Source organism: Octopus sinensis, linkage group LG22 (genome assembly GCF_006345805.1).
Source record: "Octopus sinensis linkage group LG22, ASM634580v1, whole genome shotgun sequence".
NCBI classification, from domain to species: Eukaryota; Metazoa; Mollusca; class Cephalopoda; order Octopoda; family Octopodidae; genus Octopus; species Octopus sinensis.
In genome coordinates this window covers 15,509,075-15,524,163 of record NC_043018.1, presented here as the reverse complement: position 1 = coordinate 15,524,163, position 15,089 = coordinate 15,509,075, and the positions used below count along the sequence as shown (strand labels likewise).

General features: G+C 36.3%; 1 protein-coding gene across 1 annotated transcript in view; it reads right to left on the bottom strand.

Annotated features, from left to right (window-relative positions):
• Positions 1–15,089, bottom strand: part of LOC115223111 — a 305,641-nt gene that overhangs the window by 51,310 nt on the left and 239,242 nt on the right. The window contains exons 99-109 of the mRNA XM_036512142.1: positions 13,340–13,454; positions 11,410–12,063; positions 9,981–10,198; positions 9,572–9,664; positions 7,710–8,120; positions 7,096–7,233; positions 5,671–5,862; positions 5,067–5,166; positions 4,010–4,118; positions 2,589–2,740; positions 455–558 (exon numbers count right to left, since the gene is read on the bottom strand). Of these exons, the coding sequence (XP_036368035.1) occupies positions 455–558; positions 2,589–2,740; positions 4,010–4,118; positions 5,067–5,166; positions 5,671–5,862; positions 7,096–7,233; positions 7,710–8,120; positions 9,572–9,664; positions 9,981–10,198; positions 11,410–12,063; positions 13,340–13,454 (2,286 nt within the window). The remainder of the gene's footprint in view (positions 1–454; positions 559–2,588; positions 2,741–4,009; positions 4,119–5,066; positions 5,167–5,670; positions 5,863–7,095; positions 7,234–7,709; positions 8,121–9,571; positions 9,665–9,980; positions 10,199–11,409; positions 12,064–13,339; positions 13,455–15,089) is intronic.

The window sequence follows — 15,089 nt, the reverse complement described above, 5'->3', positions numbered from 1 at the left end:
ATGCAACTGTGAATGCCTGCAGTGAATTTGAACTCATAATCTACATTGACTCAGTTGTCTCACATTTAGTATGTATGTATGAGAAGGAACATCGCTTAGTGGTTAGAGTATTTGGCTCATGATCGAAAGGTCATGGGTTCAATCCTCAGCAACATATTGTGTCCTTGAGCAAGACACTTTATTTCACATTGCTCCAGTCCACTCAGCTGGCAAAAACGAGTAATACCTGTATTTCAAAGGACCAGGCTTGTCACACCCTGAGTCATGCTGAATTTCCTTGTGAGCTATGTTAAGGGTACATGTGTCTGTGGAGTGCTCAGCCACATGCATGTTGATTTCACAAGTAGGCTGTTCCATTGATCAGATCAACTGGAACCTTCATCATCGAAACTGATGGAGTGCCAGTATGGATGGATGGATGGATAGATGGGTGGATGGATGGATGGATACATACCCCTGCATCATAATCTTCATCGTATTTAAATTCTTCTGATTCTTCTCCTAAGCACTTCCTTGGATAGGTTGCTTCTTTCCAGTAGAAATCAGTTACATCAGTGTCTGAGGAGAGAAACCATTATGACAAAAATATAGAGAGGTGGATAAACAAAGACAGAATTTCTTCAGAATTACTGAGACATACAAAAAGTTATTATTCATAAAATATTTTTAGAACTCGTAAAATAACACTTTAGCCATCTAAAACCACACAAAAACTGCTAAATTCATTTAAAATTTGTTCATATATTTTACTGAGGGTTTTGTTCTTTTTTTTTGTTATTGTTACCTCAGGTCACTACCACTCCTGAAACTCACAATGGCATCAAAATAAAATTTCTAAGTATCATAAGCAAAAACTGAAAGAAAACTCTGAGCAAACTGATGACATCAACATTTCCTCTGAACTGTGCCTATGGTGAGGCCACACTGGAGCAACAGAAAAATCAAATCTTGACACCTAACAAAATAATTGCAAAGTGTGGCTGTGTGGTAAGTAGCTTGCAACCATGGTTCCGGGTTCAGTCCCACTGCGTGGCACCTTGGGCAAGTGTCTTCTACTATAGCCTCGGGCTGACCAATGCCTTGTGAGTGGATTTGGTAGACGGAAACTGAAAGAAGCCCGTCGTATATATGTATATATATATATATATGTGTGTGCGTGTGTGTTTGTGTCTGTGTTTGTCCCCCTAGTATTGCTTGACAACCGATGTTTATGTCCCCGTCACTTAGCAGTTCGGCAAAAGAGACCGATAGAATAAGTACTGGGCTTACAAAGAATAAGTCCTGGGGTCGATGTGCTCGACTAAAGGCGGTGCTCCAGCATGGCCGCAGTCAAATGACTGAAACAAGTAAAAGAGTAAAAAGAGAAAAAGAGAGTCTTTGTTTGTTATCATATGACTGAAATAGTCATTCTATGATGTAATTAGGTCTCAGAGGCCAGTTAAAGATAATTCTAAAATAAACAGTTTTGAAACATTTGTGGAAACATCTATACTTGAACTCATGAACATGTCTTCAGATCTCCTCCAGCTCAAGCTAATATGCTGTTGACCTAAAAATCAAAGCCATTCTTAATTAGCACCTCTGTTAATGAGCAATTCTATTAAAAGGCAACGGTTTGTCACCTCACTTTAAGTAAACAACTTCAAGCTGTTTTCCTTCAGAACTAACTGGTCTCATACCCTGTCCCTGCACCCAGCTCATTCTTACCTACTCATATCTCAACTGTTCATCCCCTATACTTTGTCTTCCTCATTCAGGCTCTCACAAATCAGTTTTTTTCCCCATTCATTCTTTTCCTGGACACCATTTCTCTACAATTCTCTCACTGCCCATGTTTTCTTTTTCTTGAAACTGTCAATTTAAACCTGTTCAAGATGAATATTAATTGATCTTACAAGTCTTGGAGGGTTGTGAAGATCATGAGTTTAGTACCTTCTTGTAGACTAGTGCTTTTCAAAGTGGGTCTGAGGGCAGTGGAAAATTTTTATGCCTGTACAAGAAGCAAAGAGGGCATTAGATGCTTCTTTTAATTGCCCTAAATTTTGAAGATAGTGTTGATTTTTATTCTCTGTATTCTCTTGATTGAAATAAAGTTGCAAGCAGGCAGAATTGTTAGCACATCAGGTAAAATACTTAGTGGCATATTATCCATCTGAGTTCAAATCTCACTGAGGTCAACTTTAGCTTTTATCCTTTCAGGGTCAATAAAATAATCACCAGTTGAGCTCTGGGGTTGATGTAATCAACTTATCCCTGACACAAGAGCTTGCTGGCCTTGAAACCAATATGGGAGGCTGAAATGTGGCTTTTTCCATTCCATATTATACAAATGAATTGTGTGTAAGTACGATTTTAGTAAGGATCAGCCTGTTGGCAGTAACAGCTTGTGGAGCATTTCATTTTAGGGGTATTGAAAGGGTGTTAGCAAAATAAAGGAGTCAATATTTAAAAAAAGTTTGAGATGCAAAACTTTTGGCCAAATCCTTATAAGGAATGGATAAGTTCCAGCATCTTTGATACAAACAACAAAGATGATTTCATATGAAAAGATTAATTGATTAAGGATTACAGGAGATTACAGTACTTACTTGATTTTTTCTTCTGATAACAGAAATTAACATCACCAGTTGCTGAACATTTACTCTTGGTGCCATTCACATTCTGACAATAAATGACAGCGTTGTTTGCCTCTTCAGTTTTTGGGCAATAGCCATTGTAAAGAGAATCGGTTTTATTTACCCTGAAAAAATAAACAAGCATTATGTGTGTGTGCACGTGCATGCATGTGTGTATACATACATACATATATATATATGGATGGATGGATGGATAGATAGATAGAAGCCAACATACATACATTATATATACACTCAACACATGCATATACATACATACATACATACATACATACATACATACATACATACATACAACAAACAAATTATTTCAAATACTGATGCTTTAATAGTTTAATGGCTATAATTAAGTATTATTCTGTAATTTGATTATTTATTCTAATACTTTAATGATTATGATTTCTTGAGAGAAGCCAACTTTGTAAGTCTATGTTATAATTTCTTATGTTCACTCAACTCTTTGACTTTTCTGATATCGGAGTTTGCGGCACCAAGAATACATCAACTTATAATGCTTGTCTTACTATTAAAGAGTCTGATTAGTTTGAACTTAAGGTTAGAAAGAAAGTTGAACTTCTGGGCTTTAAGAGTGATGTAGGGTGGTGCAGAGTGAGATATTTAATTTTAATTTAATTTAATTTTTTTGGCTCAAAAAGCAAAAGCAAGGCCGTGTAGGGGGACATGGAGCTATGTACAGGGAGGGTGTTCATACACAGAGTTCAGGCCATTTCTGGTCAAGAGAGACTTTGAACCAAGCGGTCGTCAGCATCTTCACTATCTCGGTCGGCAGCTTATTCCACGGATCTGCAACCCTGATGAAGAAAGCCCCTCTCCTTCAATTGAGATGAAATTGTCGTAGATAGAGCTTTTCGGAGTGACCCCGCAGCCTATGCTCTGGAGCAGGAGCGAAGAACAGCTCTTTCAAGAGGTTACACTTTCCGCTTATGATGTTGTGAGTGAGAATGAGATCACCATATTGTCTCTCATTGTTTGTTATGGTCGTGATGTATCAAGGTTTTTAGGTGGAAAACTTGATAAGTTCACAGTTTTCAATTGTTAGAAAACATCATGTCCCTTAGGCACCTATCACCTCTGCTAACTCACATCTAACCAGGAGTTACACAACAACCATACTATAAACTACAGTTAACAAATTTCCCATTGTTGAAGACCAAGATGTCCATTCAGCTACTTGTACACCAATTATAGAGAAAATTCATTAAAAAAAAACCCCCATTTAACAAGATGCTTTTAAAAAGAACCTTCTAAATGTCTTTCAAAAGAATAAAGTAAAAGAGTAGAGGTGCTTTCCTTCCACCATCAACTATAAGAAAGAAGATGAATTATATTTATATATCAATTTTTAGTCTCACCTCCAGGCAAGGCAGAAAGTTCGTAGTGAACTGCTCTTTTTAGAATAAAATGTTCCATTTGGCATTAGCAGGTCGTTTCTTCTATTTCCATCATAATTACCACACATACCTAAATGAATAAACAATAAAAAACGATAATTATCAATAATAATGGCATTATTATATTGTTTGACACAACAATATAAATATTATTAAGGCAGTGATCTGGTAGAATCATTAGCACACTGGGCGAATTGCTTAGCAGTATTTCACCTGTCTTAATGTTCTGAGTTCAAATTCCACTGAAGTTGACTTTGCCTTTCATCCTTTCAGGATTGATAAATTAAGTACCAGTTGTGTACTGGGGTCGATCTAATTGACTGGCCCCCACCCACCCAAATTTCAAGCCTTGTGCCTACTAGAGTAGAAAAGAATATAAATATAATTGGAACTGAAATGATAGCACATAGCAAGATGAATATCCTCAGGAGATTTTGAATTCAGATGCATATATAAATGAGTAAATTTTAATTACTTCTAATTATTCTGGTTAATATCCTCTTATTGACAATATATTATCTTAACTGGGCAACAATGAACTAGACATGGCTGTAGTGAAAGAGATTCCTTTACAATGATGTTGTTTAGAGATCAATACAACAAGTTAAGTGTCTTCTACTAAAGCTTTGGAGAGAATTATAGGAAGCAGAGAATGGTAAGAGAACCAATCAGAGAAAGAGTTTCAGGGTTTGAATAGTAGGAGAACCAAACAGAGTTTCTGGGTTTGAATGGTAGGAGAACCAAACAGAGTTTCTGGGTTTGAATGGTAGGAGAACCAAACAGAGTTTCTGGGTTTGAATGGTAGGAGAACCAAACAGAGTTTCTGGGTTTGAATGGTAGGAAAGCCAAACTGAGGAAGTTTCTGGGTTTGAAAGAAAGACTTAATCCATTGTCTTTTTAACACCTGCATTCGTTGGGTGCCTTTGGCAGAGTCCACTTTGTTACAGTTTAAAAATTGAAATTATTTGTTATAATTCAATTAAGTAGAAGTGATAGATTTAATGTAATTAAAAGTTACCTTCAGTTTTATTAAAATCCTTTGGAGAAGCTCGCATCCAGAGATTTATAAATGTTGAGGTAAGTTGGCAAGAAATGACGCTGCCTGTTGGAAGATGAATCTAAAAGACAAAATGTGTTCAAAATTATTTATAAAACTCAAATAAAAAAAATTTGAAAGAATTTTACTTCTCTTACAGAGTGGTTTAGTATAGGAATGTTTGATGGATTATGAAGTTTGTTTCCCAATCACACTGCATGGCATCTTGGGCAAGTATCTTCTACTATAGCTCTAAGTTAACTCTGTAAAGTGGTTGTCACTAGGAAGGGCATACAACTGTAGAAACAATGCCAAAACAGACAACAGAACTTGGCATGATCCTCTGGCTCGCATGCTCTCATCAACCTGTCTTATTCATGCCAGCATGAAGTATGGGTGTTAAATGGTGATGATAATGATTTTGTGCATGTGCGCACACACACACACACACACACACAGATGCATATAGAAAGAGCAAAAAAAGTATTTCACTAAATAAGAATGTGAGCTATAAAAATTATGCTTGTTCTCTGAGGAATTTGATTTCTAAACCAGTATGTTTTAATCAATTAAAATAATGACTTACCTCATATTTTCTACCATCTGCTAATCTGTGAATGGCTGTTCCAGCGAGTAAAGTATCACTGCTTTTAAAGATTCTTATTTTTAGTTGACTTCCTTTGCATCTATCCAATAGAATAACATTGTCTCCAGATTGCACGGCAACACCACAGTTACAAGATGCTCGACCATTGCAGCTTTTGTAGAATGCATGCACCTGCAAATGAGGAAAAGAGTAATGAAACAACTATAGCACCAGCGACTGAATATTATACAAGAACCACATCATCTCAATTTAAACTAAGTTTCTATAACCATCTCCACTCTTTTAGCAACTTAAATAATTGGGTGAACTGGCATGGGGATTGAAACTGAGAAGAACCATATTAAATTTCCTCGTCTGTGGTGGAAACTTCTCTCCCATATATGGGTGGAGAGCTTGAGTCTAACCTGTGCTTGGTGGAAATACTTGCAATCAAAAACACTAAGAGTGATTTTATTAACAAGAGTAAGGACATTTTGATACTGTGCCTGTACAAATAATACTGACTTTCATGAAACTTTCAGGTTCCTTTCTAAATTTTCATCAGTCCTACTTACTTAAAAGTTTTGTATGTGGATCTATTTACACCTCCTGATAGTCTAACCCACTCCAGTAAACCCACTTCTTAGCTTGTTCAGATATTGTTGGGAGCTTATCACTTTCGTTATTCACTTCACAAGCACCTTCAGTTAACCCACTATTTAGTCAATATAAATGTTCAGTAATCAGCATCTCGTACCTCTAATTTAAACTACCATGCAAGAACATCAGTTATATGCACCAGACTCAATCAAAGATCCAGTTTCACGAGGTTTATCAATGTTGGGATTTTCCTATCCATAATATTTTTGCTAATATGACCAATGTCAGATTTGGGCAGGCTAATCAACCTGATGGATGAGGCAATGGAGAAATCCAGTTTGTGGCCCTTCAATGTAATCCAAAGTTGTTCTGGTAGGCATAATCTCATCCTGTCTTGAATGCTGAAGTCCTTAACTATTTTGAGTCCTTCCATGTTGATATTTTTCAAAGTAGAAGATGATGTAGTTTTGTGTCCCGTATCAAATCCCTTATGTATATGATACTTGCAGTGATCAGTATTGACATTATACAGGTTTCCTGTATTGTCAAACTGCTTGCATGATCCATCACAGTTCCTGAGCTCTTCGATAAAGTTTCTAAGTTTTCAGCAGAATTTTGATCTTCTTGAAACTTTATTTCAAGAGCCACAGTCTTAGGCTGTGTGCTACAGTGGAAATATTCCAATTTTACACCATTTCAGGACCATAAAACACACAAACACACACATTCACTCACACACACACATTCACTCACACACACACACACATTCGTGGGTACATACAAGCAGATATGAAAAGACTACAATATATATTGTGTAATACTTACTGCAAAAGGAAGGGTATTATGTCGATACAGCAAGAATTCTCCAACTTCAAAGCACTTAAAATACTTTCCATCAAAAGTGGTAACATGTGGATCTGTAACTGATTTGCATGTAGGTGTATATCTATCCTTTACTGTCACCTGTAGAGTTAGAGAAACAATTGAAGAAATTTTTTAGATCACAAACAGATATTTAAATGCCTCATCATTCAAGAGTATAGTTTGAAAGAAATATATGCATATACATACATAGGCCAAAGTTCAAAACAATGGAGACATCATAAAATCACATATAGGACTCATAACAAACACCTTTAAAGCCTGTTTCATGTAAACACCTTGTTATGATCTATAAAAAGACTACATTGTTATCTAAGTGCATTTGACTAGCCCCTCCCTCAAAATTGCAGTCCTTGTTCCTACAATAGAAAGGATTATTATAACAGACTTCACCTGTTATTTAGGATAGCTTTTATAATATGTTGGTAATGAATGTTCTGATCAAAGATCTTGAGAGAAACTGTAACTTTATTTTAACCCTTAGCTTGATGCTCCTACAAATTCATGTATTTATTTCATTACAATTATAATTGACTGATTATTTAAGAATTACTTACTTTAATTTTAAAATCCTTCATTATTGGGTCCACAATTTTATTACAAATGAGGTCAGCATTTAGAAGCAATGTCAGTTGTTGGGAGCCATCTTTGATGATGTCTACTGTTGCTTTCAAAGGAATATTTAGTCTGTTGTCCAACCAACTACTCTTAGCATTTGTGATTATGTCAGGACAAGATATTCCAGTGCAATTCCTGTTGGCTGAGTAACCAAAGACAAGCTGAATGAGTGGTTTACCATCTGAGCACTGCCAAGGGTTTTTCTGAGGTTCTATGCTACTGCTGACTTCTATCGTTGAAGAAACAACTGATTGGTATTTTAAAGGACAGAGCATTCTTGGTGGTAATGGTGTACTGATAGATATATTCTTGGTGTCACCTTCAACAATGGCGAATGAATTTCCATGCACCTACAAATAATAAATAAAAGATTATTATTTTTTTTTTGTTGGTTTACATTTCTTGTTGGTTTATTTTTTTCTTAACATTTCATGTGCATTATTGCTGTTATTCCTGATGCTGTTTAACCCGAGGTCAATGAGGATAGAGAAGCTTTATGTTCAAATACAGTCCAGCCATCAGCATCTAGTCTAAGTTTAGCCAGGAAATACCTATTTCTTTACTACCCACAAGGGGCTAAGCATAGAGGGGACAAACAAGGTCAGACACACGGATTAAGTCGATTATATCGACCCCAGTGAGTAACTGGTACTTATTTAATCGACCCCGAAAGGATGAAAGGCAAAGTCGACCTCGGCGGAATTTGAACTCAGAACATAACGGCAGACGAAATACCGCTGAGCATTTCGCCCGGCGTGCTAACGTTTCTTCCAGCTCGCACTACAATGTCCATGACACCTCTTATTTTCTTATTTCAATGAAGATAGTGAGGTTTCATTTGAGGTGCAGAGGGGGTTGCTATTTTTAGCAAGTAGAAACTCTTTCTAGCATAGCTCACCCTCCACATCATGTTTATTTATATTGTAAGCCTGAGGGATACTCACCTGAGATGGAGGAAAGTTATTTAGCTAAAAGGTGGTCTCTTTTAAGATTGGAGAGCTATGGATCAACAACAGATGGACATGTTTTATTTTCTACCCTTTATTCTTTTAATTCCATTTATGTTATATGTAGCTAGATCCATCTACAGGCGATAACCTCAGAATTATTCTTCCCTCAGTCAGTGGACCCACATACTATGAGGGAGTACAACATGCACAGAAGAACTCAGTATTTGTATTTGGATATCTTTTATACCAAAACATCTGAGGAGATACAGACCACACTGACTGATGCAATGTAACTAGATGCACAATACTCTAACTGCAGGATGGGTTGAAAGGATCATTGCATTGAATGAAGATTTGTACGAAATCCATTTTCTGTTTCCCTTGTCAATTTTATATATATGTATGTGTGTATACATATATATATATATATATATAATTAATCAATGTAGGGTAGCAAAAAATTCAGCAGAAATTATTTGCCACCAGCGGTCTAGTGGGAAAAAGGAAATAGTCAGAGACTATAATATGTTGGCCTATGGAGGATTAGTTTGATTTATTTAATCAGGCTGATTTACCATTAAAAAATAGATGAACGATGCATTGTATAAAGTATAACAGGGTAATGTTTTTTAAATTTTCTCCTGTTTACGGAATTAATATTTTTTTGCGGTTGAAGCCTTGGCTGCTATTTCTAGTGGGTTGAAAGGCCTATTATGACCGTTCCTTATTTTGCTGCTATATATATATATATATATATATATATATATATATGCATATATATATATATATATATATGCTATATTTGTGTGTGTGTGTGTGTGTGTGTGTACATATCTATGAAATAAACTTACAGTTAGTTGTGATACAAACTTCTTACTCCGTCTGAATGGTCCAACAGTGTTAGCGCAGTCGAATGTAAAGCAAGGAATTATCTCGCAAAACACCTAAAACAAAATATATCAATATTTCTTGAGTTATATATAAGTAATCAACTAAGAAGCCATAAATCAGAAATGTGATAAATAAATAAATAAATAAATAAATAAAGATGGATGGATGGATGGATGGTCATGGAGAAAAATTACCTGGCTTGGAAACAGAAGAAAGTTGGTGACAGGAAGAGCATCCAGTCATTGAAAATCTGCCTCAAATAAACACCATCTGAACCATGCAAGCAGGGAAAAGTGGATATTAAAATGATAATGATGATGATATTATGACGATGATGATGATGATGAGAGATAAAAACTGAATATTCACCTCTGTACCGATGGGATAAGCATAGGATTCTGTCTGCTTCCATGAGATTTGGGAAACCCCTCTTTCAATGGGTTCTTCCTTTTTCATATCATTATCAATATACCATTTCACACTGTATGATACATCTTTTCTTCTGATCATTTCAAATGCACAGGTAAACATAGTGTTTTCCGTGTGGTTCAAATTTAGAACAGGCATTGCATTTAAAGTAGGTTCATCTGCAGGTGGAAAATATTTTAGAAAAATTAAGGAAATCATTAATTTTTCATATTAACATAGGCGTAGCAGTGGCTGTGTGGTAAGTAGCTTGCTTACCAACCACATGGTTCCAGGTTCAGTCCCACTGCATGGCATCTTCGGCAAGTGTCTTCTACTATAGCCTTGGACTGACCAAAGCTTTGTGAGTGGATTTGGTAGACGGAAACTGAAAGAAGCCCGTCGTATATATATATATATATATATATATGTGTGTGTGTGTGTGTGTGTCTGTGTTTGTCCCTGTAACTTAGCGGCTCAGCAAAAGAGACTGATAGAATAAGTACTAGGCTTACAAAGAATAAGTCCTGGGGTCGATTTGCTCGACTAAAGGCAGTGCTCTAACATGGCCACAGTCAAATGGCTGAAACAAGTAAAAGAGTAAAAGAGTAAAGAGAGCTGGTCAGGAAGGATGGGCACTGCCTTTGACCCCCATTTTTGTGGGTGGGATAATACTGAAGAGACAAAAAGCTAATACTTCCAGATGGACTACAGCAAATATTTTGCTCAATACCACAGATTTGCTTGTCAGTTGTTTGACCTTAACCAGTTGAGCATGTCCCTTGGTGGTTGACAATATGTGCATCTCTGATCCACAAGCAGAAGTAGTGGGGGAGCATCATAGCCATGTGTTGAGAGGGGTTCTTTAGGGTTTGAATAATTCACCTCTTGAAACATGGGTGGTTCGTTCAACATCCTTAAACAACCCTTATTCAAGGACCTTTTGAGTAGGATGGGTTACTCGACCAGAAGAAAATTCTAACTGGGCCCCACCTGTGCTGTTTATCTTGATATGAGATCACCATGTCGTGCACATATGGTTGTGATGCATGTGCCTAGTGTACCCTTATCAGACGGATAGTCATGATGGATATACTGAGCTTTGTATATTTTACCCCAGTGTTACTTTGATGGCATGCACTGCTTTCTCACTCAATTATGATAATAATAATAATAATTATAATAATAATAATAATAATTATAATAACTAAAATTATAATAATAATAATAATAATAATAATAATAATAATGATAATAATAATAATAATGATAATAATAATAATAATAATAAAAATAAAAATAATAATAATAATAATAATAATAATAATAATAATAATAATTACTAAAATAATAATAATAATAATAATAATAATAATAATAATAATAATAATACCTGTGGTTATTTCTAAGGCAACCAAAATTCTCTGTTCTGCAAGCCATACACTGAAGCTCCCAAAAGTAATATCTGAAACTTTTCGTGTCTTCTTGGCATCACAGTTTATGGAGAGTGTATTCTCTGTAGGTACATTCTTTGGTGTATTCGAGAAGTAGTATTTTCTAGACTTTGCATTATATTTATCGTTGACGAGGAGGGACAATCCCATGGTCTTGCTCCAACTAATTTGAAATGTCGAGAAAGCTCTAATACTTCTGAGTTTGGTGTAGACGCTCCATGTATAATGCTCTAAAGCAACAGTTACAATTAACTTGCCCCTTTTGTAATACATAAACATTCCTGAAGAAGTTGATACATCAGAAGCAGTTGACATTATTAAAGAATTTTCTTGTAACCTCATGATCTTCATAGAGAATTTCATAGTGAATCCCAAAAGGCAATTGGGACCATTTTTTCTGAAGCAGTCAAAGAATCCAGAAAAATAATTTTCAGTTTGCAGACACTGTCCATTCCTCAAATTGATTGCAAAACCACCTTTCCAGCCGTCCACCAAAGAAGGATTTCCAATGAGTGTCATATTTCCTTGTGTTGTGGTTAATGTATTACCGATGATGTTTGTAATGTGAACACGTTTCATTTTAATTATGTCAGCTGAAATAAAGAGAGAATTTAATTTTAGTAGACATAAAATATCATCATCATCATTTGACATCCATTTCCCATATTTGCATGGTTCAACAGGAACTGACCAGCAAGAGAGCTGGCTAGGCCCCATTTGTCTGTTTTTGACATGGTTTCTATGGCCTGATTCCCTTCCTAATGCTAATCTCTTCACAGAACGTACTGAGTACTTTATTCTGTGGCACCAGCATGGGCACTCTCGTGAGGTACTCTCACACAGGTTCTTCAACTTGGCTCTGGCACAAGCGCTTCTTATGTAACACCAAAATAATAGTTCACTGCCAGAGCAGCTGTCTGGCTTCCATGCCAGTGGCACATAAAAAGCACCATTTGAGTGTGATCGTTACCAGCGTCGCCTTACTGGCACGTGAACAAAACATTCGAGCGAGGTCGTTGCTAGTGCTGCTGGACTGACTCCTGTGCAGGTGACATGTAAGGCAGTTTTCAGTTATTCTACCTTAAGCTTTCTCTTAGGTTATATTATTTATTTTGGCTTTTCTCTGAGTAATTACGTCATATTGCCAATTCGCGTCACATTTCAAAATGGTTAAAATGGTTATTGCTACACATGTAAAAAACACCATTTGAGCGTGGCCGTTGCCAGTACTGCCAGACTGGCCTTCATGCCAGTGGCACGTCAAAGCACCCACTACACTCTCGGAGTGGTTGGCATTAGGAAGGACATCCAGCTGTAGAAACTCTGCCAGATCAGACTGGAGCCTGGTGCAGCCATCTGGTTCACCAGTCCTCAGTCAAATCATCCAATCCATGCTATCATGGAAAGCGGACGTTAAATGATGATGATGATGATAATTAAAGTAAATTAGTTTAATTAAAGATATGTATTAATGATTAGAGGATACAACAACAACTACAACAGCAATGATAGGTGATGTTGTCATTATCATTTCCCTTAACATCAGATTTAAAATAAAATAAATAAATGCGCCCTTTTAAAGCCTAGTCAGGCTCATGGGCCCAGTTTCCCAGTTTCTATAGTGTATGTGTTACCCAGCTGGACGAGACGCCAGTCCATCACAGTGTTACTCATTTTTGCCAGCTGAGTGGACTGGAGCAATGTGATTTGAAGTGTTTTGCTCAAGAACACAACACACCACCCAGTCCAGGAATCGAAACCACAATCTTACGATCATGATGCCGACACCTTAATCATTAAGCCACATGCCTCCACTACATCAGATTTAACCCAACAACTAATACAAGTTCAATAAAAAAAAAAATTCACCTGTAATTCTTGTCCACTGAGTTTTACTAGAAGTTGGGTTACAAATATTGATTTCATCATCTTCAAAGCTTTCTCCTGGTTCTTGACATTTACCATTAATTCGACATATATCAGTCTTGAAATAAAAATTCAGATCAATGTACATATATAACAAGGAAGACATCAGTTGGTGTGATTTGATACAATATGAAGAATGTAAATGGTTATAATTTAGATACAAATTTTTAGAGAACTCTGTAGAAGGCAAGAAAAATTAATATCTCACACAGCAGCAAATGTGCCGTCAGAAGGAAAAGAGAATCTGATTTCCCTGGGTGACCCAACATACATAACAGCTAACACTGCATCCCAAACACAACCCTCTCCTTCGGTGTCAGACTATACTTTAATTTCACTCTTTTACTAATCCTGGTATGGTCTAAAATTCAAAGCGAGGTAAATCCAATAACATCAATTTTAGTATTTCACTGGTAAAGTTGAACCCAGTAGCAACTGAAGTCAGAATGTATGGAGATGCAACTATCGCATTAAGTTTTAGATTGTCAAATCTATCACTCTCTGTCTCCCCTTTCTATATATATTTACCACACTCTTTATCTCTCTCTCTCTCTCTTTCTCTCTCCCAGTATATGTATATCTCTCATGTAACTGTTTTCATTTTACATTATTTACATTATTTACATTCAACGGATATTTGTCCTCATCTTGTTTGTTGTTAACACAACATTTCGGCTGATATATCCTCCAGCCTTCTTCAGTTGTCTTAGGGAAATTTCGAACCTGGGTTCTCATTCCTAAGGTATTTTTCGATGTTATTATTATTATTATTAGTGTTCAGGTCACTGCTTGGAATCAAACTCAAAATCTTGGGGTTAGTAGCCACGCTCTTAACCACTATGCCATATTAACAACAAACAAGATGAGGACAAATATCCGGCGAATGTAAATAATGTAAATAATGTAAATAATGTACATAATTCCTCATCTCTTAAATATAGAACTGCTTTCATTTTGTTTGAAACTTTGTTGTGTTTTATTTTCCTTTTGTGATAAATAGCTCTAAACTAAGTTTTTGATTTTCCTTTTGGTATATAAAGATAATGGTAGCTTCCAAATCCTGTTTTCTGATTGGGTAAAAATGATCAAACTTTACGCTGTTGTAACATTTTTCTAAGATTGCATATACACGCATACATACATATCGGCGAGCTGGCAGAAACGTTAGCACGCCGGGCGAAATGCGTAGCCGTATTTCGTCTGCCGTTAAGTGTTCTCGGTTCAAATTCCGCCAAGGTCGACTTTGCCTTTCATCCTTTCAGGGTCGATAAATTAAGTACCAGTTACACACTGGACTCGATGTAATCGACTTAATCCCTTTGTCTGTCCTTGTTTGTCCCCTCTATGTTTAGCCCCTTGTGGGTAGTAAAGAAATATATATATATATATATATATATATACATACACACACACACATATATGCACATACACGCATATATATACGTACACACACAAATGCACACACACACACTAACATACATACATATACAAAAAGCCGTGAGTTAGTAGTCACTAGTATGTTGGTTTCAATGAGTGATGGTATTTCTTCTGAGACTGCAAACACTATGGTGCCATGCAAACCTGTGTTTATCAGCAAAGAGGAATGAATTTAATGAAATGCCAAACCTATTGTGTTCCTTTGGCACTGTAGAATACTAAATCCTTAGACAGCCAAATTGGAAGGGAATAAGAG